Here is a 27,542-nt window from a genome sequence, read left to right on the forward strand (position 1 = left end):
ATGGGTTATGCCACAGAGCATGGTCAAAAGTAGATCATAGATTACAGCAGCCCTACTCTAACCTTTGTTGTAATTAGTTTATGGCATAGGGGGTTCATCAAAAATATTATTTTAACGTGACTTATACAGAAAAATAATCCTCCTAGAGAGACTCCCAGAAACCCTCTCTCACAATGGAAAAGATTCAACTTTGCAACCAAGTTTATATAACTAGGATAGGTTAACAAATGCCGTGGAAGGCTTTTATTCCATCCAATCAATTCTTCTGTCTAGTCTAAAACAACTTGCCCGTTAAGTAATGTGGAATATTAACAACAGTCTTCTTTTTTCACTCGCGTGCTCCAGGGTCACACACACTACATTGTGTGTGTGGTTTATTATGCTTATAGGAGAAACAGGGGAAACACAAGGCTGAGTTATGAATTCATTTTAAATGGTATGAAGTCGAGCCTGGGCAGGTTTTGTGCACGCATTATTATTAATAATTTAAATCACAGAGTTGTGCAGTGGGGCGGCATGGTGGTGCAGTGGTTAGCACTGTCGCCACACAGCAAGAAGGTTCCAGGTTCGAGGAAACCCAGGCTCTGTGTGGGTTTTCTCTGGGTACTCCACCCGCCTCCTACAGTCCCAACAACATGCACATAAGGTAAATTGGCTACAAGTTGTGAGTGTGTGCATGTGTGGTTGTCTGTCTTTGTCTGTCAACCCTGCGATTGACTGACCAGGGTGTGTCACTTGAGAAAGCTGTGAGACTGTAGATGAAAAACATCTGTCTTAATGGTCAGTCCTGTAGCTTTGGATAATGTCAGTGACTGACTGTCTTTCACCACTCTAATGTACACCTCAGCTGTCTCTACATGCATTGGAGTTTTAAAAACACAGTCCCATTTCATTTAAAAAAAAGCACATGTATTAGTCAGTAAAACTTTATTCTGTACACTACGTTAGCAGAATCATAGACAAAGCTCAGGAAATGAATATAGTACAGATAAAGAAATGGATGAAAAAAGATACAACAAACAAATTACATCAAAACAAATTTTTGTTCCCACAAACATCCATCACATCTTAGGAAGGTGATAAAATACACTGTTTTTAACACAGCACGTAGAACTAATAACAATTTAAAAATCATGTCCACTATGGTAGTTAATCTCTTACTGTGCTACACATGTACGTGCTGCACTCAAACCAAAACCAATGTGCATGTGACATCAGCCTTGCCAAGCTTTACGATTCCTTTAAATTTGTAGTTCAAAGTGACTTTCTTTTCAGGAAAATAGTTTTACCTGCCAGCTAGAGACCAGCTGCACAATTTGGCTTCATGGAACAGCCAGATGACGTATCAGTACTAGGATCATCTGCATCCTCAGTTTGGCCATGATTTATTATGTCATTACTGATCTTTTTAACCATCTGCATGCATTTTCTTCTTTATGCAAAGTGCTGATCAGTATTACACTGTACACTCTGTTACTCAGCATTTAGTACTGTCATTCCTATATTAATTAAATGAGCCTTATTAGAAAGGCTGCAACTAAATAATGTGTAAACACCAAATAGTTTATGGCAGATTTTAAATGTGATCCTGTAAAATCAGTTTCATATTGGTGATAAAAATTACAATTACACTGGCAGTGTAATCCTGTGTTGTTCACTCACCCAGTTAGGTGTTTCCGTCACCTCAAGCTCTTTGCATAATTTTATTCACAGTTGTGTTTGGCTTGTATTCCTCAGCAGCAGCTATATTAAATACTCAAGGATTTTCTTCACAAACATCCTTTCCTGGTTCACCACACTGTCACAACACATCACAGATTACACAGGATATTGCACCCTTGTGTCTCATCCTGGTGTTTTTATAGTATTTTCTTTGCACAGGCCTGCATGTAGATTATGTGGCTCCAGGCACGTAAGGTCTCAGTAGAAAAATTAGTTTATATTTACAAATATAGGAAAAATCCTGATCTTTCCTAAATGACATGTTATTAAGGCACAATGCATATTAATATTTCTGGTGTACAGTTTGGTGAGCGCTGAGGAGACAATACAGAAAATGTGGTGTTTGTTGCTTTGTCTTGTTTTTCTTCCAGTTGCCTTAAAATGGTAGCTTTGGGTTTTTTGTTACTTTGGTGAATCCCTTCTCTCTGAAAGAAAAAAAAAGAAGAATCCTAAGATAGCTGACATACCTTCTACTATTTATATTCAGTGTTTTAAGAGTATGTATAGCATCTAAAGTTACACTGGAGACTCAGCTGATCCTTTAATGTTTGCACTGGGTTAAAGTGTGGTTTGTGGTTGTGCTCTTACCAACTCAGTCCTCCTTTTTGGCTTTCTCACTCTCTGTATCCTGAGAAGCCTCAGCCGCTGACACCACTGCACGCACACACACATACACACACACACACACACGCATTAAGAGGAAATCAATAACTGACATTTTCATTCAATACAAACCACTTTTAATCCACAGAAGAGAAGTGAAGCACAAACTTTCCAACTTAGCCACATCTGGTTCTACTGAACTGGTTTACTAGTGATTTACCTGGCCTCTGAATGAACACACGCACATACACACACAATGCTGAGTCTCCAGGGAGAAGTCTCATAAAAGTTATGCAATATAGCTTCCACACCAGACCAGTATTTTGCACATGCTGCCTGGAGGGGCATCTCTGCCCTAAAAGTACAGCATGTTCTCTGAGAGTCAAGAGTGGGGTGCTGGCTGTCATGAAAACCACGAGCCTCTGCCCCTTACACAAGGCACCTGACCACTGGAGGTAGTGCACATTGAAGAGTTCATTTGCAGAATACACAGGGGAATTGGCACTGATTTTCAATTGTTTTAGTAGTCAGTTTCCACAATAAAGTCAATAAATCTACAGAGTGTATACTGTGGGTATCTCACAGACTTTAACCAGAGAATCACTGGCATGTTGAAAAGGTGTAAAAATCCATATATTGTAGCCGGGCTTGAAAACAGTGCTCTGTTTCTGTCTGTATGTGAGACAATGGCTTAAGCACTGGTGAGGAGAAAGTACATGGCATTTTTTGTGATTAGTTAAGTTTCCACAAAATTTCTTTTACCTTCTTTAACATCAAAACATTTTAGTGCGAATTTTATTTGATTACATAATCCTAATTAAATGCAATCCGCCACTACCTAACCTTAAAGTTAGCATTATATCAACATTAACTAGCGTCAGCCTCAACCTAAACGCAACATGGCGCCGTCTGCTGCCTCACGTGGATGAGAATGACTTGTGATCACAGGTAAGCGTTGAATGAGGATGAGTGTTTTATGAGACTGTGGATCTTTCTGATCAATCTGAAGAGCACCTAGGTGTGCCTGTTCCACATTCTATCATCAAGTGTGTCCTGCACTGGCCATTGGCCTGGTCGTGGATTTGGCTCAGTCTAACCTTGCCTTGGTCTTGGTCTTACCTTTGTCTCAACCCCTCAAAATGATCCACATTCTTTACTTATATTTTATTATTTTCAGGTATCAGAAAATTTGTCATTGTAATATGTATATTCAGTGATATTGATGGTCTTCTGTACATGTGAGATCTACTGTGCATCTGTCCTGGGTGAGGGATTCCTAGATCAAGAGTCTAAGGACAGATACCTTATAACCAATACACTTTATACCCAATTTCCTCCAGGGATCAATAAAGTGATAAAGTATTTCTGATTCTGATTACAGATTGAAAAGCCCGCTGAGGCACCATGATTTGTGATTTTGGGCTATATAAATTAAACTGACTCTCTCTTCATACTGAATATTCTTTAGAATGAGCCCTGAAATGGTTTTACTTCAGATTTTTGCATTAAGACTGCAATCCAGCAGGCTTGTAGAGCATTTATGCATTGTCTTAAGTAACTCGAATCAGCAGGGCATGATTAGTCTGTAGTCAGTTCACAATAGAGTACAATGAGTGAGAGTAGCGTGACTGGAGCTGTTGTGCTGACAACATGCTCCCACTATAATCAACACACTCAAGACAAGCCTTCATTTCTCACTCTGAGAGTGTGTAGCTGCTTTCTGTTTCTCACACTGTGTTGTCTGTTCAGTCTTGCGGCTCAACAATATCCTGTTTATCCTGTCAGCTCCAACTAATCACACTAGTACAGACGGGAACCTATGTGAAGGACTGTTTATTAGCAGAAAGGTCGAATGGTTTACTCAGAGTTTGGTGTTGCTAACCGTGTGTGTGTGTGTGTGTGCTGGATACGCACTGAGTTACCGATGGCAGCACCTTCAAGAGGGTGATAAAAGTGTCTCTGAAGAGAACAATCATACTTTGGCCATATGTGTAGCAAGTAGATGGATTGAACATTATGACCAGTGAAGGACCATTGTTATATGGATGTAAACAAAATCCTCTTATCTGTGTGCACAACACTCAGTTTCGTCTGCCTTTCTTTCTCTGTCTCACCTCTTTCTACTTGTTTATACGTGCTTAGTGCCTAATGCATGTTTGCATACATTCCCCCAGCCATTCCAACCAGTGGCAATGCCTAACTGTTTGGAAGGCTGACAGTTTTTGGGTGGAGGTCAATCTGTCAGAATTTGTCCATCATGCCTTATCAAGCAGGTTAAAACATAGTATGATGCCTTAAAGTCAAAGTTAGTATGACAGGTTTTCAAACAAGTAAACCCTTGAGCCTAAACCCTGTCATCATCTCTCCTTAACAATGGCAGCCATCGCTGGCTCTAATCCTATCGTTGTCATCCTTCAGCCATTAATACTTGTACTCTGGAGGAAATGTGGCTGTGCTGCATTCTGTCAACAGTCATGTGTAGAACACAAATTAAAATATGCTTTAAATAGCTACAGAGATACTGCTGTGGGGATCTGTTCACCTTTCTGTTAGTGCTGTAAAAAGATTATTTAAAAGAGAGGGAATTGAGTTATTTCTTTATTTTACTATGCAAAGAAAACTATGTATAATTACTGACAAGACAGGAAGAGCAGTGTAGAGGTGTCGGAGTTTCATACCTGCAGGTGCTGACAATGCTGCAGAGTCTCCTGGGGAGGACTCAACCACAGGAGCCTCTGCAGGGGCTGCACTGTCTGCCGCTGACTCTGTGGCCACAATTGCTGCTGGAACCACTGCTGGACCTGCTTCTGAAGAGGCTTCCAAAACCTCTGATGTAGGTGCTGGAGCCTCTACCTCCTGGACTGGCTCAGCAGCAGCTGATTCAGCTTCTTGAGCAGGAGCAGAGGTTTGTTCTGAGGGCATCTCTGCAGTCTCAGCAGGAGCCACAGAAAGTGCTAGTGCCTCCTCAACTTCAGGCTGAGGTTCAACTTGAGCGTCAACTGAGGCTGAAGATAATGGAGGCATCTCTGGAATAGTTGCTACAGCAATCTCTGTATCTATTATAGGCTCTTTTGCCTCTACAGGTGCTGAGGATTCACCTGGGGCTGCACCCTCGATTGGGGCTGGTACTGAAGCTTCTCCAGAGGCTGCACCCTCACTTGGTGCTGGTGCTGCAGCTTCGTCTTGTTCTGAGGATTCACATGGTGTTGCTGGGGCAGGGACTTCTGCAACATTGTCAGCTGGAGCCTCTGCCTCTACAGGAGCAGCCACTTCAGCAGGGACCTCAGCCACTGCAGCTGTTGTCTCTTCCATAACTACTGGGGCCTCTGCTGACTCAGACACAACAGGTTCAATGGCGGGGGTGGCAACTTCAGAAGAGGCCTCGGCTGGCACAGCGATCAACTCCTCAACAACAGGAGGAGCCTCTACCTGCACAGCTACAGCAGCAGGGGTCTCCTCTTTAGCCTCAGTGAGGGCTTCGACATCAGGAGCAGCCTCAGACACTACAGTTTCTACAGGGGCAGCTTCCTCCACAAGGGGTAGTGCCTCCACCACCACTTTAGCAGCCTCAGGTTCAGTGGCGGCTTCAGCTGAAACAGCAGCCTCTGAAGCTGGCTCTGCAGGGGTAACAGGTTCTGGTTGGGGCTCAGGAGCAGCCAGGAGGTCCTCACCAGAGCCAAGATCCTCTTGGGCCTCCATGGCTACTAACACACCCTCTGCCTCGTCATCGGCACCTGGTTGAAGATCATCTGGTAAGGCGGTCTGGACAGGCAACTGCATCTGGTCCTCAATGGTTTGTGCATCTTCTGCGATAATACCGTTTCTGACTGCTGTCAATACAGGAATCATAAAGGAAGAGCTTGATTAGGATTTACAAGCATGTGGTACTTATCAATTTTCATTAGTGCGTTGGGCTAGTAATGCACCGCCAATCTGCTAAACAGTTACTACACAACAACACTGAGCAATGAAAGAGCTTTCAAGAAGACTCCTTATGTGACTGAGCTTGAAACTTCTTAGGGGGTCCTTGAGCTAATCTATGCATTGAATGGTTTTGTTAATAAATGACCACATTTGCTATGACAACATCAGCTTTAGAAAATGGAACCGAGACATTCAACCATACAAGACTGAACTGATATGATAGGTGAAAAAAATAAAATTCTGACATAAACTGGTTTAAAAAGGGTAATCTGTTTTATTCTTATGTCAGGAGAATGAAGCATTACATTAACCTTCTAATCTAAAAAGCAACACATATTGATGTGAATGTGGACAATAATTTATAGATGTAAATTAAATCCTATTGCACCAAACATATAAAACCATAAACACAGCAAAGCAGCAGCTTTACTCAACATGGAAGGCTGGAGATAGGAAATAAGGCAATAAGGCACACTGAATGCGTGATACAGAAAACAGCCTTTAATTTCCGTAGTTGAAAATATGATTCTTTGAAGCCTGCATTTTCCTAAAGCCTTGAGGACATGCAGGTCAGTCTCAGGGGAAATAAAAAACACGTGACTTTCCTTGCCTGTGGGGAGACACCCTACTTTCACTCTCATCCCCTGACCTCTGCTCTCATAACTGTGGATGTGAACAAGACATCTGGCCTTGGCTGAACAATAGATGAGGAACAATAGAGGGATTGGATATTTAAAACTGAAAAGTCACTAACTGCAATACACATTTCAGTTACAGGAATCTCAATGGCAGAACAGAAGCTTCTGAAGTGTCTTTTATCGAAGTTCCCCTCAGTAGTATTTCACAGCTAACTTCTTTGCAAAAACACTTTGTTCACAAATGACACAGACCAGAAGCTGAATGGGCGGATAGTTTGGACTCTGCAGCTTCCTGGTTTTACTTGTCTGTCAGGAGTGATAAAAAGAGTTGAGAGTGATGGGTGGAAGGGAATGTGAAAGCCTGGCAACTCAAATGAAAACGAGCCAGTGCAAGAACAACCAAACTTGTTTATGTAAAATGAAATATTTATAATGAGAGTATAGAATTGTAAAAGCAGAAGTTTTTAGACAGGTGTTTTCACAAGATTTAAATCCTTACAATGTTTTTGACTTAACACAGTTTCCTTTCATAGATTTCAAACATGTGCTCTGTTAGTCTCCACTTAATCAGAAATCCACCTCATACTACAACTATAGCAGTGAATACAAAGGTCAGAACTACTGTTGAAAAGTGTGTTTGGGTCGAGACAGAGACAGTCTCCCCAGGCATGGATGACTTGTGTGTCAACATGATTTAGCAGCCAGAGATGACAGAGATCGCAGTCAAAACAGTTCCAGAGGGGAGGGAAGGGGACAGACAAGGGGCCCGGACAGGGGATGGGACCAGTGGTGCCTTGGATGGCATACAGCTGGCTTGTTAGACAAGCTGTACACAGTATGATTTAAACCTCCACCCATTCGGTCACATTTAGAGAGCCTGCCTGGGCAAAGAGTACAATAAGTGGTTTCTTGTTGGGGTGATGTAAGAGCCTGGAAAGGAACTCCAGCTTCTCCAGGTGACCATAGCTGGCTGGCGGAAGAGACAATGCCCTGACACAAGCATTGCACAGTGACATAGTGGAAGATGAAAATGCTGTACGTGAATACACACTAACTATCAATTTGCTTACTTTCCTTAAAAATACTATTTGCTACCATTTAAACTATTTCTTTTTGGCTCAAGCAATCACATGCACTAAGACACACTATGTAACAAAGGCTGTAATCGTCATGCCATGTGTATGAGGGGAGATGTGGTGAGAACATACTGTACATGGAGCCGTGCCTGGCATGACATAGCCATGTGCCAGTAGGTTGGAGCCATGAATAGACAATCATGTTTTGTGTCAGGCCTTTTGGTGGGCAGCTTGAACACAGAGTCCATAAGCATATGCAAAGGTTTTGGGAAAACCTTTGCATATGAACTTTAGAACCATGAAGAAGAGACACATTATCTGTTGGCTCTTTGATTGTTTGTGTGTGTAAAAATACTTGAAGTCACAAATCAGGCTAATGCCCAGTGACAATAAACAGGTTGGGTTGCAATTCTCGCCTCAAGGTGCAGATAGACTGTAACACACTCCGAGCTGACTTTCACACTGTAGGAGTTGTATCCAGGTTTAACCAGTCTAGGTTCTAGGTGTGCTTAGCCTCATGTAATGACGTCTCATTTCATCAATAAGTCACGCTATGCCATTTTTAACACCACATCAAGCTAGACATGACAAACTAAAAATACATACCAACCACTTCAAGGAAAGTGGGTGAACATGAATAATTCTCTCCATAAGGTACTGTAGTATGCTGTATGGCAGAGGACTGTGGGAAAGCACACAGTGTACCAGAGCAGTACTCACAGTCCTCAGCGAGACCTGACTCAGTAATGTAAAACAACGACTGTATACTTCATGAGAGCATATATAAAGTTTATTTCATGCTCATCACTTACAAGAGACAAACAAACACACAACGATAAATGAAAGTGAAAATGAAACTTGAAAATATTTGAACTCTCCATAGGCAATTAGTACTTACCCACTGTATCTCCATTGCTCTCCTCTGGCTTTGAACCTGGTCTTTTCTCTTGATCCACAGTCTGTGCACTGGATGAGGAGCACCCCATGTTTGAAAGCAAGAGCTGAGATGAATTAATAAAGACTTGGACCTTGTTATTGAAGCAAAGACAAGTCCACACTGCTCTCTGTTAGCAAAGACAGAGACTGTGTGGCAGGCAAAACATGGACAGCTATCGCTCTTCCTCTGGTCTCTTTGTGTGTTTATGCATGGCCTGCTGCCTTCTTGTCCAGTATCTGTAGTGAGAACACAGCTGAGCAGTGCGGTCACTTCTGCTGAATGTTCCCTGACTGCCTCCCGCTCACAGTCACACTATTCATACAAGAGGAGGAGGCAAGCATGTGCTGGAAGTGAGTGTCCTCCCCTTCATAGGAGTGTTCCCTCTGGAGGACATCCACCACCTGGTGGCAACATTTAGGGTAGCACATGTACAATGTACATACGTATGTCTTTATTAAGTGGTTCTTTTGTTGTACTGTTTTTGTTTCAGGGAAGGTGTGGTTATTACTTGACTGAACAGCCTACATTAATTTCATGACAAATAAAATTTAAATATCCCTCATAGTGAACCTAATACCTAAAAAAAGACAAACTCCAAAATGTTCAATATAAAATGTTTACTTGTCAGTTTATTGTACACAATCATTAATTTGATTGGCATTACATAAAGAAACTTACAGAAAACAATACATTATGTTGTATACAAAAGTGTATAAATAGCTTCAGTAGAAAGCATTACATTTGCATATGCTTGAGAGTAGCCTGTCAAGCAGGATTAAAAGGATCCTCTGAGTGTTACACTATAGGCTGGGACGGGGACGGGGATGGGGACGGGGGGTCTTGTCCTTTTATTTGAGCACAAGTTGATTCTCGAGTGTCTCCAGCTTCTTTGACATGGCTTCAAGTAGGCATGTCAAGGAAAGAGATGCAGATACAGATACAATGAGGACAGCACCAGAATCGGTCATATACTAAAGAGAATTTCAATAACATGAGGCTTTTAAAAAAAGTCTCACTAAACAAATTAAGGTAATACAAACTGGCAAAATATCTGTCGTTAATGTAATCCTTTTGTACAATGTATAGTCACTTACAGGTACGTAAGGTTAAGTCCATTTTTGTTTGTACTTTTCTGAAGTGTGTTTTATGCTACTTCATAATTCTACTCCACTGTATTTTAGAGGAAAATATTGTAAATTTTACTCAACTTGTTTGATAGCTTTATCTTAGTTACTTATCAGATGTAGATGCTGCAGCATTAAAGGGATGGACTTGTAAGCATGTTAATACTTTTGTACTTTTACTTGAGTACAGTTCTGAGCACATGCCATTAGCCTGTACCACAGTATTTTTGGCCATATTGTCATTTTTAAGTGAAAGATGTGACCATTTTTCCACCACTGTGTATACTGTGTATATTCTTTTCAGTGTATGACTTGAACCTCCATGTAAGGCCAGAAGAGCTATATTATTTTGGTTAAATGTGTTTGAGTTAACACACACACTGACATTACAGGCACATTGAAAATAAAAACCCCGTGTTATCTGCTGTGCCTGACTTGCTTAGCTCCTCACAACCTGTGTCCCAATTAAGGCAACAGCCACATTTCCTCCCAAAGTACTCAGTACTCTCAGGAACTACTTCTTGAGAAACTGCATGGTTAATTTGGCCCATTGTTCCCGTCCATGAGGTAAATTAGTCGACTATTGTATGAAAAAGCAGCAGCTGTTATTTTCACTGTGTTTTTGTGAGCCACTATATTGCATCACAGCCTGAACTTTGGTATCTGTTGCATGCTTTCTTCTGTAACTCCATGTTCATGTTTCAAAGCACAATGAACCAGTAAGCTGCAGATGTTTAAAAATGGTAGCTGAAGTCAAATGCTGCAAGCACTCCACCAGTTAGAAATGTTCAGTGCTGCAAGCCCCACCCCCAAAAGTTCCTGAGCTTTTGTACTATTCCCCCCCGAGCAGGGACATTCTGAGGGTAAAATAATGCCACTGGCACTTCACTTAAACACAAACACAGAATAGCACAGCTGACACATAAATTGCTTTTGGTCTCTTCATTGCCATTGCTCAGTGTGCCCTGGAAAAGCATTTTTAGATTCAAATACTGCAAAACTGTAATCACACAAAATCTGCACATATTATGTTCTTTCTCTTGAGTTTTTGCGTGTAGCTGTCCACTCATTTGCACTGGAGAATCGCAGAGGCACATCTGCTCAAGATTACCAAAAACAACATACATGTTAGCCTAACTGTGGAGCCAACAGTCTTTTAAAAAAGGATATTATTCTGCATGAGGTTCTTCAGCTTCTCAGTGACCTGGTTTTGAAACATTATCACGTTCTCACACTGGCACATGTTTTCATCAGAGGGTTTGTCTGTTGGGAAAGACAAAATGAGATGAGAAAATCTTCCTGACCTTGGATCAGTTTTTTTTCTTTCTTACTTCACCCTATCTCTTTAAAACTTTCCCTGCAGGTTTTCCTTCCTGTCTCTGCCTGTAGAGACTGTAGTACATGTGGTTGGGATACACTTGAGAGTGCAGAGCAAAAAGGACCAGTCAGTAACGCGATATGTTTTTGCACAGTGTTCCTAACTAAAAACATTAAGAACTGCTCAAATCAGTCATCATCATAGCAGCAGCAGGTGGCAGTGATGCACCATTTATATAGAAGAAAATGTTTTCAAGAAACTGGCATGCAGGACTGAGATATAGATAAAATAGCACCGAACAGTGTCATCAGTAATATGCTGAATTTGATTACGAGTACTTTATAACAGTTCTGGAAGTAAAGTACCTGTGCACATCCTGGACTTGAGCTTCTTTGTAATTTCTGCCATGTTCTTAAAATCTTTAGCATAATAAAGGTGCTTCTCATCGGGCTCTGAAGCTATTTCTCTCAGCTCCTGTTCAATGGCTTTGCCGACACCCAGAGCGTATATCGTGACCCCTGAAAAAAAGATACAGGAAACTCCTACTAGAAAGAACTTAGATTGATTAAAAGTTGCAGTGCATCTAAATGGTGAGGCAAGACAGTAAGTATACCAGAGTTCTTTGCTTTACTAGCCCATTCGGACACATCATCCTGTGATCTCCCATCGGTAAACACAATGCTGACACGTGGGATGTTTGGCCTGGCTCCCTCTTTAGCTGAGAAGCTGAACTCAAACATGTGACGTAAGGCTGAGCCAGTCATGGAGCCTCTCCCCATGTATTGCATTCGGGACACGGCCTGTTTGATGCCCTGGGCTGTGGTGTACTGGCCCAGGGAGAACTCTGCACGCACTTTGGTGGAGTACTGAAGAAGGCCAACATGCGTGCCTGTCCTGGAAATGTCCAGCGAGTCCACAATGCTGTTAACAAACTGCTTGACCAGCTCAAAGTTGGCAGGGCCCAGACTCTTAGAACCATCAATAACAAAAACCAGATCCATGACTCCATCGCCACACTCTGGCTCTGTCACATACAAGGAAATAAAATACACGTTTTATGGATTTTCACTTAAATGCTGAGACACGGGGTCTATTTCAAAGGTAGTTGAGATCATACTTTTGCAGCTCTTTCCATCTTCAGCCAACGTGAATCCTTCAAAACACCTGCAGATGTAGGACTCGGTGGTGCTGACACACTGGTGTTCACAGCCATGGTCCACCGTCTGACACAGATCCAGACCTGTGAGTTTAATTGTAGGAAAACAAGTTTTAGTATGATGTTTCACTTGTACAATATATTGTGAAAGGCTCTGATTTGTTGGAATCATTATGATTGCAAATTCTGACCAATAATGTTACCGCAAGCATGAGTGCTCTGTTTTCATCATCACCATTATTATTAGACTCATAAGTATCTGACATGCTGCGAGGTGGTAAACACACACAAAATATCCCCTTAATCCGCAGGGGGGAGGGGAAGACATAGAATTTTCAGTGACAGCTGGGATTATTGCTTACCTCACAACTGGCTCAAAATTCATTCAAAATGATGTAACATGTAAATACCGGAAGAGGGGACAGAGAGGGTCACAACAACATGCTGATGGAAAATTAGATTCTGAATTTTGTTCATTTTGCCTCACACAGATATCAGTTCCGTCTTTTCTATGCTGTCAAGTGTAGCATTGTAAGGCATCATTTAAATCATCAAATGAAATTAAATTAAACCATTTAAAGCCTCCACACTGAGTTACTCACAGCAGGAAAAGTAACCAGATTCACACCTCCAAATTATTTATTGCATGTCATCTGTTGTAAGGCAGCTCTTCTGTAGTATCATGTCAAATCAGCAGCTTTGAATATTTACATTGCATCTTTTGGTTGAGGTTCACTGATGAGTTTGGACTCACTCTGACATGTTTTTCCATCAGGTCGGAGTGCAAATCCATTTCTGCATTTACACACACATGAATCCTCCGTATTCACAAACTCCTGCTCACAGCCATGTTTCCCATCAGCACAATGGTCTATCCCTGCAGGAAACAGTCAGCGAGTAATTACTGAATACATGAAATAACTTTTAACTGTTTTCCAGTCTGACCCTTGGATTACAGTTTCCTCTGTTGCTACAGTGAGCATGCCTACTGTAACAATACTGAAAAACGGGGAATCTACAATAGTTACTGCCACATTCCACATGATGTAATAAGACATCTTAACGAAGGAAATGTTAAGGAGGAAAAGAGGAAAAAGCACAGGACACTTACTCTTGCAAGTTTTCCCATCAGGTCTGAGAGTGTAGCCTTTCCGGCACTTACATACACAAGCATCCTCTGTATTCACAAACTCCTGTTCACACCCATGGGTGCCATCAGCACAGTGATCAATCCCTGCAGGAAACAGGTGAGGAGTATTGCTTAGAAAACGTTTTGCTCCTCTGGCCAAGATCTGCACAAATCTTCTCAGACAGATTATGTCAAATTTACTGGGCACATTTACGGTGGTGGAAGCATCTCATTGGCAGATACTATGCTTTTTTTTTTTTTGCTACATTTGTCTGACAACTTTAGGTGCTAGTTACTTTTGAGATTACAATTTTTTAATACCCTTCCTGTCCAGACATTTGTCATAAACTGAAGGATTAAGTGTTCCATTGTGGTTTTTAAAATAAATAAACCATAAAAACCACTAATTATAAGCATCATTAATGCAGCAGTAATATTAATCCAAAAACATCAGATACATCGTAAAACACTGACAGGGAACATTTTACTGCACTGTGAGTACTTTTGATTTTCATACTTGAAGTACATCTTGTTGATAATACTAACATACTTTTACTTAAGTAAGGTTTTTGAATGCAGGTCTTTTACTTGTAGTGGAGCATTTTCACAGCGTGCAGTAAATAAGCGTAATATCACTGCACACTTAGCATATGTTCCTCTCCTGCATTCTTTCTATCTTTCAGCTGTATCAGTGAGCACAGTGATTCTGACTCCAGAGGGCTAAATAACCTGAGACATGGATCTAAATGTAATAGTTTTTCCTGTACAGCCCCTTAATCTATGACAGCATCTGAAATCTTTCCAAAAGTTATCAGCATAGTTATCAGACATCATATTGTTGCTCTCTCCCACAGACACACTGTTTAGACAACCTTTTAGAAACCCAGTAACATAAAGGATTTGAATGGATACAGGATTAGACATGTTGTGACACCTTTAAAGGACACTCACTCTGGCATGTTTTCCCATCAGGCCTGAGTGTAAAGCCTTTTCTGCATTTACACACACAGGAGTCTTCTGTGTTCATGAACTCCTGTTCACACCCATGGGTGTCATCAGCACAGTGGTCAATCTCTGGGTGACATAAAGAGTAGCGGACAGAGATTGAAGAGATTAAGTTTTGCTTTGAAGTATTGTTTTGATGTTACCCTACACACAAATGACAATTCATTACCAGGGCAACTATTAAAGCATTCGACTTTAATATGCACTCAAAAGTGACTGCATGACTTTAGAACAACTGTTGATTTACCTGAATATTACCACAAGATGAAAGCACTTACTGCTGCAGGTCTTGCGGTCCACATTGAGGACATAGCCCTTCTTACACCTGCAGAGGTAGGACTCTGGAATGCTGACACAGTCATGCTCACAGCCATGATTCCCCAGGTCACAGTAGTCTATTCCTGAGGAATAAAAGGATCTCCTATCAATGCTACAGTACTTCACCTTACCACAAGCTACTACTTTCAGCAATGTCACTGCTTTCTTTAACATTACATGGTCTTCTACTAGCCATGTAGCTGTGATTCCTAGGATATGTATTAATCGTTATCACTGTAGATCTGAGTGCCTTTTAAATGAACATTATCATATACAAGAGCAAACAAGAAAGAAATTCAGAACCAAGAAAGAAATGAGAAATTCACAAGAAAGACAAAATTTTAACAAAAGAAAAAGAGAAAACCATGATTCATTCATCAAAAATGAAAATCTGCTTCCAGAAAGACTCTGGTAAAGGTGCAGATTTGTGAACCCAAGACAGGAAAGATCAAATAGTCGTTCTTGTTTTTGTCAGTGATACTACGACACCTTGGATAGCCCTGCACTTTTCAGCAGCTGCTCGGGTGATTGCAAAAGCACACTTCCTCCAGGAAATCTCCCCCACTTTTCTTTCTGTTAACATCCACCAGAGGAGCAAAAGGCACCTTTTCCAGCAGTGGGTGGAGGGACATCACTGGCAGGAAGAAAACTGACTCTTATTTGGATTTGGAGGTCCAGCAAAAATACAGTACACCATGTTTGAGTCACCAAACACTCTTTCCTCAAGATATATTTCAAATTAAGAATTAATATTGTACAACAATATCCTGAAAAAATGATGGCAATGTAGTTTTGTACACTCACATCATGGACTGTGTATAAGGAAATAAAAAATAAAAGACCTGCCGAGCTGGAGAAAAGTTGTGCAACATGTTTTTTACTTTGATGGACTATGCATTGCAATCATCTGCTCCCTGTTCTCAAAATTATTATCTCCCAAGTAGAGGTTTAATTACAAACATCCATCCATCCATTTTCTATACCGCTTATCCGTCAGGGTCGCGGGGGAGCTGGAGCCTATCCCAGCTGACTACGGGCGAGAGGCGGGGTACACCCTGGACTGGTCGCCAGTCAATCGCAGGGCCAACACACAAAGACAAACAACCACACACTCTCACACTCACACCTAGGGGCAATTTAGAGTAGCCAATTAACCTAATGTGCATGTTTTTGGTATTGTGGGAGGAAGCCGGAGTACCCGGAGAAAACCCACACAGGCACAGGGAGAACATGCAAACTCCACATAGAAGGGCCCAGACCGAGATTCGAACCTGGAACCTAATTACAAACAAATTTATTAAAATGCAGAATACAGTAACAAAAAAAGTAAAGTAAGTAATGGAAGAGATCACTAGTCATGGAGAGGGAGAGAGGAGCTCCTGTTAAAGGAAGAAAAATTACTGTTGCATGTCTTCAGGTCTATGTTGAGCTGATATCCTGGACGACAGAGGCACTCGTAGCCATCAGGGATGTTGACACAGATGTGTTGACAGCCATGATCCACCTCAGCACACATATCCTCAGCTACAACAGTGACAACATGAAGAGAAATTCAACAGTGATCTACAGTGGAATTTGCAGAATTAATGAATTAAGTGTTTTGGGGCCACACAGTGGTAGCAGAAACAAGCTGACATATTCGAGTTTTGTCCAGTTCCCAAGGGAAATGTGTTGCTCTTGAGTGACTAAATGTGGCTGTGGCTGAAAGTCGCACTGATGAGAGTGATCAGACTAAACCAAAATGGGAAAGTTGTTAACTGGACAACCAGTGCAAACAAGAAGCTGAAATACGCTAAAATGCTCAATGGGGAGGAAATCTGTAACTGATAAGACTGTAACTGCTTATCTTGTCTTTGTTAAAAAGATGCTTGTTTTAAAAGAGCAGATCAGATGAGAGAAAATCAGTTCCTTCACCTCGACATGTCTTGCCATCAGGATTGAGGGTGAAGCCTTCCCTACACTTGCATCTGTATGAGGCAGGGCTGCTCACACAGATGTGCTGGCACTGATGGTCCACCACCTCACACATCTCTGAACCTAACATATACATGTACACATCAACAAAGATATTTAACAAATGTTTCAAACACACATGTTTGCATAAATAAGGAGGGATACTGGAAAAGAGAAGGTAGATTGGATTCATAACCTCCACACAGTTTGGACTGGAATACCGAGATGAGGGTTTCTATTTGACTAAAGTTGGCCACCAAGTGCACATGCTCAGAATGTGGTTCACTCCCTATGGTCTTCAGAGTGTTCATATCCACCCTGCCCACTCCAATAGCGAAAATCTGGATGCCAGCCTGTCTCGCCTGAGCTGCAATCTCCTCCACCGTGTCCTGAGGTCGCCCATCGGTCACAACCATAGCAATTCGTGGGATGTGCAGGTGTGCTGGTCGTGCTCCATGTTCCTCAGTGAAAGATGTCTCCATGACGTACTGGATGGCAAGGCCCGTCATTGTTCCTGTGGCGAGGTGCTTCATGTTCTTCACCGCCTGCTCCACCTCAGCCTTGGTGATGTAAGTATTGAGGGAGAACTCGGGCTGGACCACACTGCCATACACTGTCAGAAATAAAGGTACACGGGGGTACAAATATTAAACCCTAAGGTACAAAACTGTTCCTTTCAGTTTGTTGTACCTTAAAGGATACAGAAATGAACCTATGTGGTACTATGTTGTACCTTTCAAAGTACAAAATTGGGGAAAGTACGTATTTGTACCATAGGGTATTGTACCCATGTGCTCTGCCAATTGTCAAAAGACCTCTCCTCTCCAATGTTATTTGTTTGTATTTATAACAAAATTGACAAAATAAACAAAAAATAAACAAAATTATATAGACCCACAAGTAATGCAGTAGAAGACTTGAATTTGTCTAATTTTGTATTCATCTAGTTGTATGGCGCTTTGGTCTTTTGTCTCCATGGAAACAGTAAACAGGAGGAGAAAATAATGTTTAAAATTGGACGGACAATTGAACGGACAATTATACACAAGACTCCAGAGGGTTAACTGGAGTCCTGTGTATAATTGTCCGTTTAATTGTCCGTCCAATTTTAAACATTGTATAATTGTCCGTTTTTGAATACTTTTGATTTTACCTTTATATTTCAACTTAAAAATGTTTTACCTTGCCTTGTTTGGTATCATTTTTTTCAGAACAATCTCTCAAGTGTGACTTTACTGTTAATTTTTCATTTTGACCTACTGTATTAACACACTGGACCTAAAATCACACAAAAATGTAAAATCCGAGTGGGAAAAAGTTTGATTTTTCACTGTAAAAATCACAAAAAATCTTAACGAACAATTTAGACAACTTAGAATGCAAATATAAATTGTAAATTTGAAATAATTATGTGCAAATTTAGCAAACAAGAAGTTATTTACAACTATTCACCCTAAAATGCAGGAAATGCGTCAGGCGTTTTATTGTACAGTAATGTACAGTACAGATATGGCACAACACAATCAGTGTCACAATAAAATACACCACAAGTTATTTGTAACTCCAAAGACCAGAAAAATGACTAAACTACACACTAAACACACTGCACTACACACTAACTACGTTAAACTACACTCCAAACACGCCAAATGTCATAAATCATATCTCAAAAAGCGCTCTCGCCGTTCACAATCTCTCGTTCGCTGCCGTTTCTCCGACAACTTTTCCCTAGCAACAAAATGCCATGTGTGACCAATCTATATTCTGATTGGTTCCTGTGGTGTATTTTTTCACCAATAGGAAAGAGGGTGTCATGTTTCCTTACAACGAGCCGGTGTTTACAGCGTTTTCTTGCATAAAACTCGCACCAAAAGTGGCGACAGTGTTCAGGAAAAAACATCGCGTGTATTGTTTATCATAACTCGGGTTTTACTTGACATATTAAGAAAATTTAAAAACTTGTATATAGTTTGAAGTGCTAACTTTTGACTCAAATGCGTCTTACAGCTACGTCATCTTAAATCGGTGACGTCAAAAAGACGCGCCGGCGCGTCCGTCGACTCCTGAAAGTTGACATTTCGGTTTTTTTTTCGTTATTCATTTTTCGCGGGTCTTGGCAAAGCAACGGTCATCTCGTCCTCGATTGAGTCGAGTCCCGGTCGGCCAGTGATATCATGACAACTGTTGGCAATGGCAATTTTGAGTGCGCTCACAACTGAAGAACTTCTGCTGCAGCTTTCCAAATGTGGATTGGAGGTTACAGAGGATGAGCGGAAAAAATTCACAGGTGAGTAAACGTTGTTAATAGCTGTCACAGCACAGTATCAGTGAGTTGTGGCTAATTCTAGCTAATCTCAGCTATCGATGATTAGTTGAAGAATTTTCACAAGTTCCCCTCACGTCCAAGATGTTACATGGGGTCGTCTTAACATTACTTATATTGAAATGTCTGTTTAAAATTTAGCAGTGTTGGGATCGGGTCAAAGGTAAATGAAAGTAGCTCGCTGGCGATAATAGGCGCATTTTTGTAAAATGTCAGGGCTTGATAATCCTTGGTGGTTGCTTGGCAAGCTAGCTGACTCCATGTGCATTTTGCCAGCTAGCTAATGTTAGTTAACTTGTGCTTGAGGTTGCACTAACCTGAAAAAAAAGATGTGGAAATATAGTGATATAGGCCAACAATTGTCCATATTATGTTATTATCATGTTGTTCGCTTTGAACAAGCCAAACGCTAAGAGTTTGATAAATTAGCCTTGGTTAATATCCAGGCTAGGTCAGTTGGATGGTATTGTATTCCAAGATGGCGGCGCGGGTGCACGCAGCGGCTCGAGGCTTGAATCTTGAATCTTGATCAGTTAGCTATGCCACGGTGCTAGGTAGCCTGCTAACAGAGATAATGAACTCTGAGAATCGTGCGCCCTGATCTAATGGTAATGTTACTGTAGGGTTAGAAATGTTTAATTTCTGTGTGGTTTGTTAACTGGTGCCATCAGTGACCCGTTGTTACTCCTCCAAATTAATTATATGGAAAGTGAAAAAATATTTCTGTCATAACACACACCGACACACCGACCTATCTGCCAATCACTACTTAAGTACTACTAATTTAGCCCTCTTTCTAAGAAAACCATATCATGAAGCCATTCTTGACCGTGCTGCTGTGTGGAAGCTTCCTGAGTTGCGCACACACAGTGAAAGGCTGTTAGGCTGTGTACCGCATGTGACCATAGCAGTTTAATGGATGACTGGGATACATTTATATTGTACAAAACAAAGGTTAAATAATGGTATATTTTTTGTTCTTTAGAATATGAAGTCGATGGGGAAACAGTCAATGATGGCCTGACAGACCATATGATTTCCCAGCTCTTTGAGGGTTCCTTCAAAAAGCAGGTCAAATTTATGAAAATCATCCAAGAGCTAAAGACAGACATTTGCAACAGTGTTGTGGCTCCAGCTACAGTGTCTGAGTCAAGGTGGGTTTTGAACATTCACCATCAGATTTGCTGCATTTCCTTGAAAGAGCAATAGTTTTGTTCATTTATTTCAGTTTTCTGTTGTAGGCTGTATTTCTGCTTGAGCGTGACTCAAGGCGGGCAAAGATGTAAATTGCTCTACATGTTTGAGTCGGTCCCAGCAGAAATACAGACTTAAGTTGAAAAAATCCAGGGTTTTGTTTTACATTTATTTGTTCTGTTTTCATACAGTTGTGCTCAAAGTCCACAAGTGTCACAAAGATTTCCCAGTGTCTTTGTTGTGCCAAAATTCCCCAAGAGCATACAGACTAAATTGGACAGTAAAGAACCATGTCATAAAACTGGATTTTATCGCACCAAAATAGTTGGTGTCCTTCAAGAAACCATGGCTCAGTACACAATGTAAGTATTTTAAGTTTCTAGTAAAAGTAGTTCCAAATTCCAACATTGTCATTTTTCTATTTTTTTTTTTTTGTTGTTGTTGCTGTGTTGACACGTTTCACATAAAAAAGGTGCCCTTAAAAAAAGACTCATTTGTTTCCAATGAGTGCAGCACTTTTGCTGTGTTGCAGTATGATGCAATAATTTAGTGTAACTACACATTTCTATGATTTTTGTTGTTGTTGTTGTTGTATTTTGCGTTTTTTTTCTCAGGACTGACATTTTTTATTTTTTTTTTTAGCAAATTGCCCATTCATAAGCATGTGGGGAAATGTGATATTGTGATGTTTTTTTGTGATAGGTATCCTTCAGGTGAAGATTATGTGAAGGTTGCCAAGGCACTTGTTACCAAATACCCTTTTTTGAAGGATATAGAAGGGAATGGATATGTAAGTATTTGAAATTGAATGCCCTCAACACGCTCTGACAATTTGTTCTGTTATTAAATTCAATAGTCCAGTGCCAAAAGTAACCCTTGCTAATGACTATTTTGAATAGCACACCTGGCACATGTCATTGAAAAGGAAGTTCAAAACTGAACGTTCACCACTCGTGGATGAAGAAGAAGTCAAACAATTCAAAGCAAAATTTGGTCATCGCAAAGGCAAGTCCAAAGAGGCACCAACCCAGACTACGTGTGAAAGAAGACGTGAAATGGTAGGTCCTTAATTGAACAGCAGAATAGCATCTGAAGCAATCTGCAGGTTGCATAGCATCTTAATATGATATCTGTGTATGTGTGTGTGTGTGTGTGTGTGTGTGTGTTTGTGTGTGTGTGCACGCGCACTTGCAGAGAAATGAGTCTGAAGAAGGTCCTATTGGCGAAGATGCTGTCTCAATTGATGCCCATGTAAAAGTCTTGCAAATGCAGTATGAACGGACTCAACCAGATAGAACCATTGTGGAGGAAAAAATGAGACGCACATTTCTCTGGAGAAGACGTGAGCTGCAACAAGACGGAATGTCAGCTGTTGAGGCCATCAGAAAGTATCCCTTCCTGAAAACACCATGTGGGGTATGTCTAAAATGGTTTGGTCCTTTGTACAAATACATAAAAAACTTTTCTGTGGTTCTCTGAATAGCCAAAGAATATTCAAATGAATGTTTATTAGTATGTTGTACTAGTGAAATTTGCTCTAATTTGCGCCATTCTTTTATGTTCTTTGTTTGTAATATGTCATTTGGTTGTAGCTGTATCAAGAAATGGGACGAATCTGCAAAATCACAGATTTAAGCCAACGTTTCCGAGAATCATTCAGAAGTCTGGTACCCTCTGTGCTGAAAGCAGTCCATGGGAAGTCCTGTCTGGAGAAGGAATATTTGGAGGCCAGAGCTAAAGTAACTTCAGAGGAAGTTGACGGTATTTAATCAAAGTGATGTATTTTGTCTAGAATTATGCACCTGTTTGTCTAGATTATTATGGTCTGAATTTGTTTTTCCCACTTTCAGGTTTTGTTATTTGTTTGCTATTCTTAATCTATTGTGTATTCACTTTTGTTTTGGAAGACCTAGAGTTCCGAGCTGCCTTGGTGCTCTTACCAACTATCTTCAAAGAGAAACTGGACAACTACATTGCACTGAATGATGTATGTTTGTGGTTCCATTTTATTTCAACTTTCAATCGTACAGAGTAATAATAATTATAACAATAAAAATTATTTGATTCATGTGATTTCTTTACTAATTTCACTGGTGACATCTTTTGCCTGTCTTTTAGGGAGATCCAGCTACACCTTACCCAACTGTTCAGGTGGCCGGCACATCAAACTGGAGACGAGTATTCAGCGAGCGTAGACTCCCCGTGAACATCAAGGTGGATGGAACCGAATTCTGCAGTGCGGTCGGTGTTGAAGATGGAATCCTCTCTGCATTTTGCATGTATTTTGTCTACTACCTACAGTACCCTAGCCACAACAAGAACACTCTTCTTTTTATGCAAAGACATGTCTTGAAAGTGACTGACCCTGCTGATAAACCATTGCCAACAGCAGTAGTCAGGGCCATTAACCTGTTGGCTTGAAAATGCCACGCCCATTTTCTTGTCCAAAGTGCTCACGCAGAGTCTTCACATTAGTGAAACTGATTCATCATGTCGGTTTAGTTCATGCGCATGAGGCTGATTTTTCTATCTGCTGCGGCCTTGATGATTGTCAATGTACATTTACAAAACATGAGTCTTTTAGGAGGCACATATATAGAAAACATAAGAAATGGATTGTGACGTGTCAAGAATCATCTGAGGAGGAAGGTGAAGAAGAAATGTTAGAAGAAGATTTGTTAGAATTTGACGAACCAAGCCATACAGATATCAACACACTTACAGAAAGCTTTCAGAAGATGTTGATAAGTTATTCGTTGAAATGGCGAGAAAAATACGTTCTTCCTCAGTTAGTTCAACAAGACATTACTGATGATGTGACTGTTATTTTAAGTAATTTTAAGGAACAGTACGACACTCTTATCACTCAACGTTTAGCACAACGATTTGATTTATCCGACTGTCCTGACCTTGCAGAACTATTTCAGTCTTCTGATATGTTTAGTGAGGCTGGTAATGTAGTACACTCTAAACATTTGTTTACCGAGTACTGTAAATCAAATCTGGAATTGACAGAGTCTGTGCAGTATATTCTGAGGGATTCTCTTGGGTCAAAAGTGGGGATGTATGCATATGTCCCCATAATTGATGTACTGAAGAAATACTGTAGTCATAATGATATTTGGGAACATATACAGTTTCAAAATAGACAGATGACGAATGAGGATATTTTAACTGACTATCGAGATGGTTTATTATTTGAAGAGCACCCGTTTTTCAAAATTTATAGTGATGCCCTACGTCTACACTTCTATCAGGATGAATTTGAGGTAGTTAATCCTCTGGGTGCTAAACGTGGTAAACACAAACTTTCTGCTGTATATTTCACCATTGGTAACATTCATGGGAGGTATCGATCCCAAGTCAAACATATACATCTTGCCCTATTGTTTAAAGATTCTTTCCGGAAAAAAGTTACTTTGGAGACGATTTTTAAACCACTGCTGAGGGACTTAACAATACTCTCTTCAGAAGGATTTACCATTTTTGTAAATGGTCAGGAGCACTTGGTGCATGCCGCCGTAGCCACTATATCAGGAGACAACTTGTCAGCACACATGGTTGGTGGTTTCCGCATGGCTTTTAATTCCGGGCGCATTTGTAGGTACTGCATGGCAACCTCATCAAGTAAAAATGATCATTTCAGTGAAGACGACTTTACTCTTAGAACTTCAGACATTCACAAATACCATCTTGAGTGTATAAAAGAAAATCCAAATAATATTGCACTGTATGGCGTTCAAAGAAATTGTCCGTTTGACTCGCTTGATTACTTTGAGGTCACAACGTGTCTTCCACCTGACATCATGCATGATGTTTTAGAGGGCGTGATTCCGTTAGTATTACATCTAGTCCTTCGCAGGGCCCATCAAGCAAATCATGTTACCATACATGAATTTAATGATGCCCTGAAACACATGTCTATAGGCCAAAATGATAGTTCTAACAGACCAGTAGCACTTTCAGAAAAGATTCTTGGTCGTTCTACAATAACTGGATCAGCGTCACAAAAATGGTGTCTATTTAGGCTATTGCCATTTATCATTGGGGACCGAATTCCTACTGATTCCAGCTATTGGCATATATACCTTCTACTCCGTGAAATAACCGATATTGTTATGGCACCCACAGTCAGAAGAGAAGACCTTTTGGTCCTTGATCTGCTCGTTCAGCAGTTTTTATCAGGACTAAAAGAGGAATTTGGAAATGTTTTAACACCAAAATGTCATTACCTAATACACTATGCTAGACTAATGTCATTGTATGGGCCACTACGGCCATTATGGTGTATGCGTTTTGAAAGTAAGCACCAGTATTTTAAGACGGTTGCTGAAAACTCTAAAAACTTCATTAACATATCCATGACTCTAAGTCAACGACATCAGTTTAAACAATGTTTTGAATTTCAGTCAAAAAATATGTTAGGTGATTATGAAAAGGTGCCAGGCACTAGCTTAAAGATTTCATTTTCATCCTTGCCTCCTGCTCTTCAAAACACCATTCTTGACCATGTTGGACTGCAGTCTACTAATGTGTCAGAAAAAACTTTTCAACGGGTCAATGAAGCAGTATTAAATAATGTGAAGTATGCAGTAAGAGATGTGTTCATTGTGGACTTTGTCCATTCAGAATATATTCCAGTGTTTTTTCAGATTAAGTTCATTTTGAATATTGATACACAGTGGTTGTTGTGTGGACGAATTTTATTCCCATTCTGTTTTGACAAGCATTTTCATGCTTATGAAGTGAAGTATGATGATTGGATTTGTATAATGCCTGGGCAAGAGTCTAGTTTTCAAGCCCTTGATACATACACAGTTGAAGGAAGGTTGTTTGTTGCCATGAGGCATTTGTAATTAAAATACTAATGAAATTACTTGATAAATACATATGTTGAAGGAATGTTCAATAAGACATTTGAAGTTACAATACTATGGTGAAATCAGTTTTTACTGTTTTGTATTTCAATACAATAAACACATGCTTTTTTAAAAAAAAACAAAACGTCTTTTTTAATGTTTTTATGTACCAATTATGTGTCTTTATAGGTACAAATGATGTACCTTTAAAGGTACAAATTCACTTGTCACTGTGGTGGTACCATTGTGGTACAGGTTTGTATCATTGTTGAAGGTACAGTAGTTGTACCATCCAGAAAAGGTACAAATTTGATCCTGAAGGTACACATCAGGCACTTAAAGGTACAAAGCATGAGGGTACAAATATGTCCCCCTTTCGCAAGGTACAGCTCTGTACCCTCTAAGGGTACTGCCACAGAGACAAGGGTTTGTACCTTTTAAGGTACTGAACTGTACCATTTTTTCCGAGAGTGTACTGGAGCAGGCCAACCCTAGTGGCATCAGAACCGATCTCCAGGAACTGGAGCAGGTTGATAATGAAGGTCTTGACCTTCTCGTAGTCGTGGGGACGGATGCTTCGAGAGCTGTCGATGACAAAGACAAAATCCAGTGGGATGGCTTTGCAAGAGTTCTCTGTAAAGACATGAAGGTTTGTGATCAGGGAACCAAATACTGAAAACTTCCAGTTCAGACTGTGCTGAAATCCAAACTAGATTTCAAGAGCTCTTTGTCTTTTTATCTTTCATAGAAACAGACAAAACTGCAGTTGGTAAAACATACATTTGGGTCAGTAACTGGCTCCTTACCCATTGCTTTTGTTTGGGCAGTTGTCTCATTTCGCCCCCTGACTGCAATCGGTCTGGGACGACGTTTTTCCAGTTGAACTGCATTACAGCACAACAGGCTGAAGAGGCAGAGGGCCAGGCACCTCATTCTGACAGGAAGTGACAACTGCAGTGTTTAAAGACAGAGGAAGGCGCAACAACTGAAACACTCCCACAATGCAGGGCAAGCAATGTACAGACCTCCACTGAAGTGAAAAGACAGGCAAGAACGAACACAAGAGAGTGTGTTATTTTTCTTGTTTCCTTTTTTTCAATTTCTTGTCTGCATTTGGATCCAAATCTGAATACAAATAGACACAGTGACAGGCAGACAGACAAATAGCCAGTGATTTATGGCTTGACGGCAGTTATGAAATGCCACCAAATCCTGCAGCATTGCCCAGGTGGTGAGCCTGTCATCTAAAATGGGCCGCAATCACACAATTAGAGGCAAGAAGGCTGAACTTAGAAGAACTTTGTAATCAAATGGTGTGGCATAACAAAAAATAAATCAACCTTTTCTGGGCAACTCCAAATATGGGTGAATATGGGTGGTATATTATGTTCCCAAGTTTTAGAAAAACATTTGTGGGAGGAATGGTTAAAAAAAACCTGTTTCACTAATATTCAAAAAGGTAGACAATCAATCTAAATGTATGTTGTGCTTTCAGGGTCACGAATACAAATATAATGTTTAAAATAATTATAAAATATAATTTCACATCTTGGCGCTATTCACGCCAAAATCCAAATTATCCTTCTTATTCCCATGTTCTTTACTTAACACCAAGTTTTACTAAAATCTGTTGACATATGTTGCTAACTAACAGACAAACAACCAAACGGTGAATGCTGCATTTAAATTAATGATGAGAAGAGATATAAATAGGGAGAACTTTCACCTCCTGCATATTTGACCTCTCAGCTTCAGATTTCACAGTATAGGTGCAATGAACACAGCATTGCCTCGGTTTTTAGAGCCACAGGAATAAACACATTTCAAATTGCATAGTCTAATTGCAAATTTAACAGGTTTACTTACCCAATTCTGACAGGATTCCATTTGAATTCTATATCTAAAGTATGGACTACATATGAGTGAAGTTTTCCCATCTGCCATCATATGAAGTCTACAAAACTCCATATGAAAGAGCTTTAGGATGTTTTGCTGCATAGGTGGTTTAAAGTGATTTAAGGGAGGCTGAAACACACCACAGACCGTTTCCCTATCCAGTCCCCAGGAGAGCCATTCATTACCTGTCCCATGCAGATGACAGCCTCTACTGCTGCCTGAAACCTGTCTGCTACTGGTGTAGAAATCTAATCATATTCAAAAACAGAATGACGTGGCAGTGGTCATACCCAACAAGTCTCAGTTCAACATGTAAGTTCTTAGAATCTCAGGTTTTCTTAATGAAGTTCTGAACATTGCTCTCAGC

At 40.4% G+C, this 27,542-nt stretch overlaps 3 protein-coding genes across 4 annotated transcripts; 1 reads left to right on the top strand and 2 right to left on the bottom strand.

Moving 5' to 3' along the window:
* Nucleotides 1-296: 296 nt before the first annotated feature.
* Nucleotides 297-9,394, bottom strand: LOC124064358 (skin secretory protein xP2-like). Its single transcript, XM_046398749.1, has 4 exons — nt 8,862-9,394; nt 5,004-6,155; nt 2,311-2,376; nt 297-2,147 (listed from the first exon to the last, which is right to left on the bottom strand). Exons 1-3 carry the CDS (start codon nt 8,947-8,949, stop codon nt 2,315-2,317), a joined length of 1,302 nt encoding a protein of 433 aa, XP_046254705.1. The 5' UTR covers nt 8,950-9,394; the 3' UTR covers nt 297-2,147; nt 2,311-2,314.
* Nucleotides 9,395-9,573: 179 nt separating this feature from the next.
* LOC124065259 (matrilin-2-like) lies at nt 9,574-26,212 on the bottom strand. Its single transcript, XM_046400490.1, has 14 exons — nt 26,086-26,212; nt 25,736-25,912; nt 17,100-17,516; nt 16,865-16,987; nt 16,352-16,474; nt 14,911-15,033; nt 14,579-14,701; nt 13,610-13,732; nt 13,253-13,375; nt 12,460-12,582; nt 11,956-12,366; nt 11,708-11,860; nt 11,195-11,287; nt 9,574-9,804 (listed from the first exon to the last, which is right to left on the bottom strand). The coding sequence occupies exons 1-14, from the start codon at nt 26,210-26,212 to the stop codon at nt 9,749-9,751; spliced, it is 2,295 nt and encodes a 764-aa protein (XP_046256446.1). The 3' UTR covers nt 9,574-9,748.
* Nucleotides 18,997-22,848, top strand: LOC124065258 (sterile alpha motif domain-containing protein 3-like). Of its 2 annotated transcripts, none has more exons than XM_046400489.1 (7): nt 18,997-19,190; nt 21,123-21,210; nt 21,320-21,478; nt 21,615-21,836; nt 22,013-22,181; nt 22,328-22,407; nt 22,539-22,848. In XM_046400489.1, the coding sequence occupies exons 3-7, from the start codon at nt 21,332-21,334 to the stop codon at nt 22,839-22,841; spliced, it is 921 nt and encodes a 306-aa protein (XP_046256445.1). In that variant the 5' UTR covers nt 18,997-19,190; nt 21,123-21,210; nt 21,320-21,331; the 3' UTR covers nt 22,842-22,848. The 2 variants fall into 2 exon arrangements, with proteins under 2 accessions (XP_046256445.1, XP_046256444.1); XM_046400488.1 differs by lacking the exon at nt 18,997-19,190 and adding an exon at nt 20,721-20,782.
* Nucleotides 26,213-27,542: the final 1,330 nt, after the last annotated feature.

This window comes from Scatophagus argus, chromosome 9 (genome assembly GCF_020382885.2).
Source record: "Scatophagus argus isolate fScaArg1 chromosome 9, fScaArg1.pri, whole genome shotgun sequence".
NCBI classification, from domain to species: Eukaryota; Metazoa; Chordata; class Actinopteri; family Scatophagidae; genus Scatophagus; species Scatophagus argus.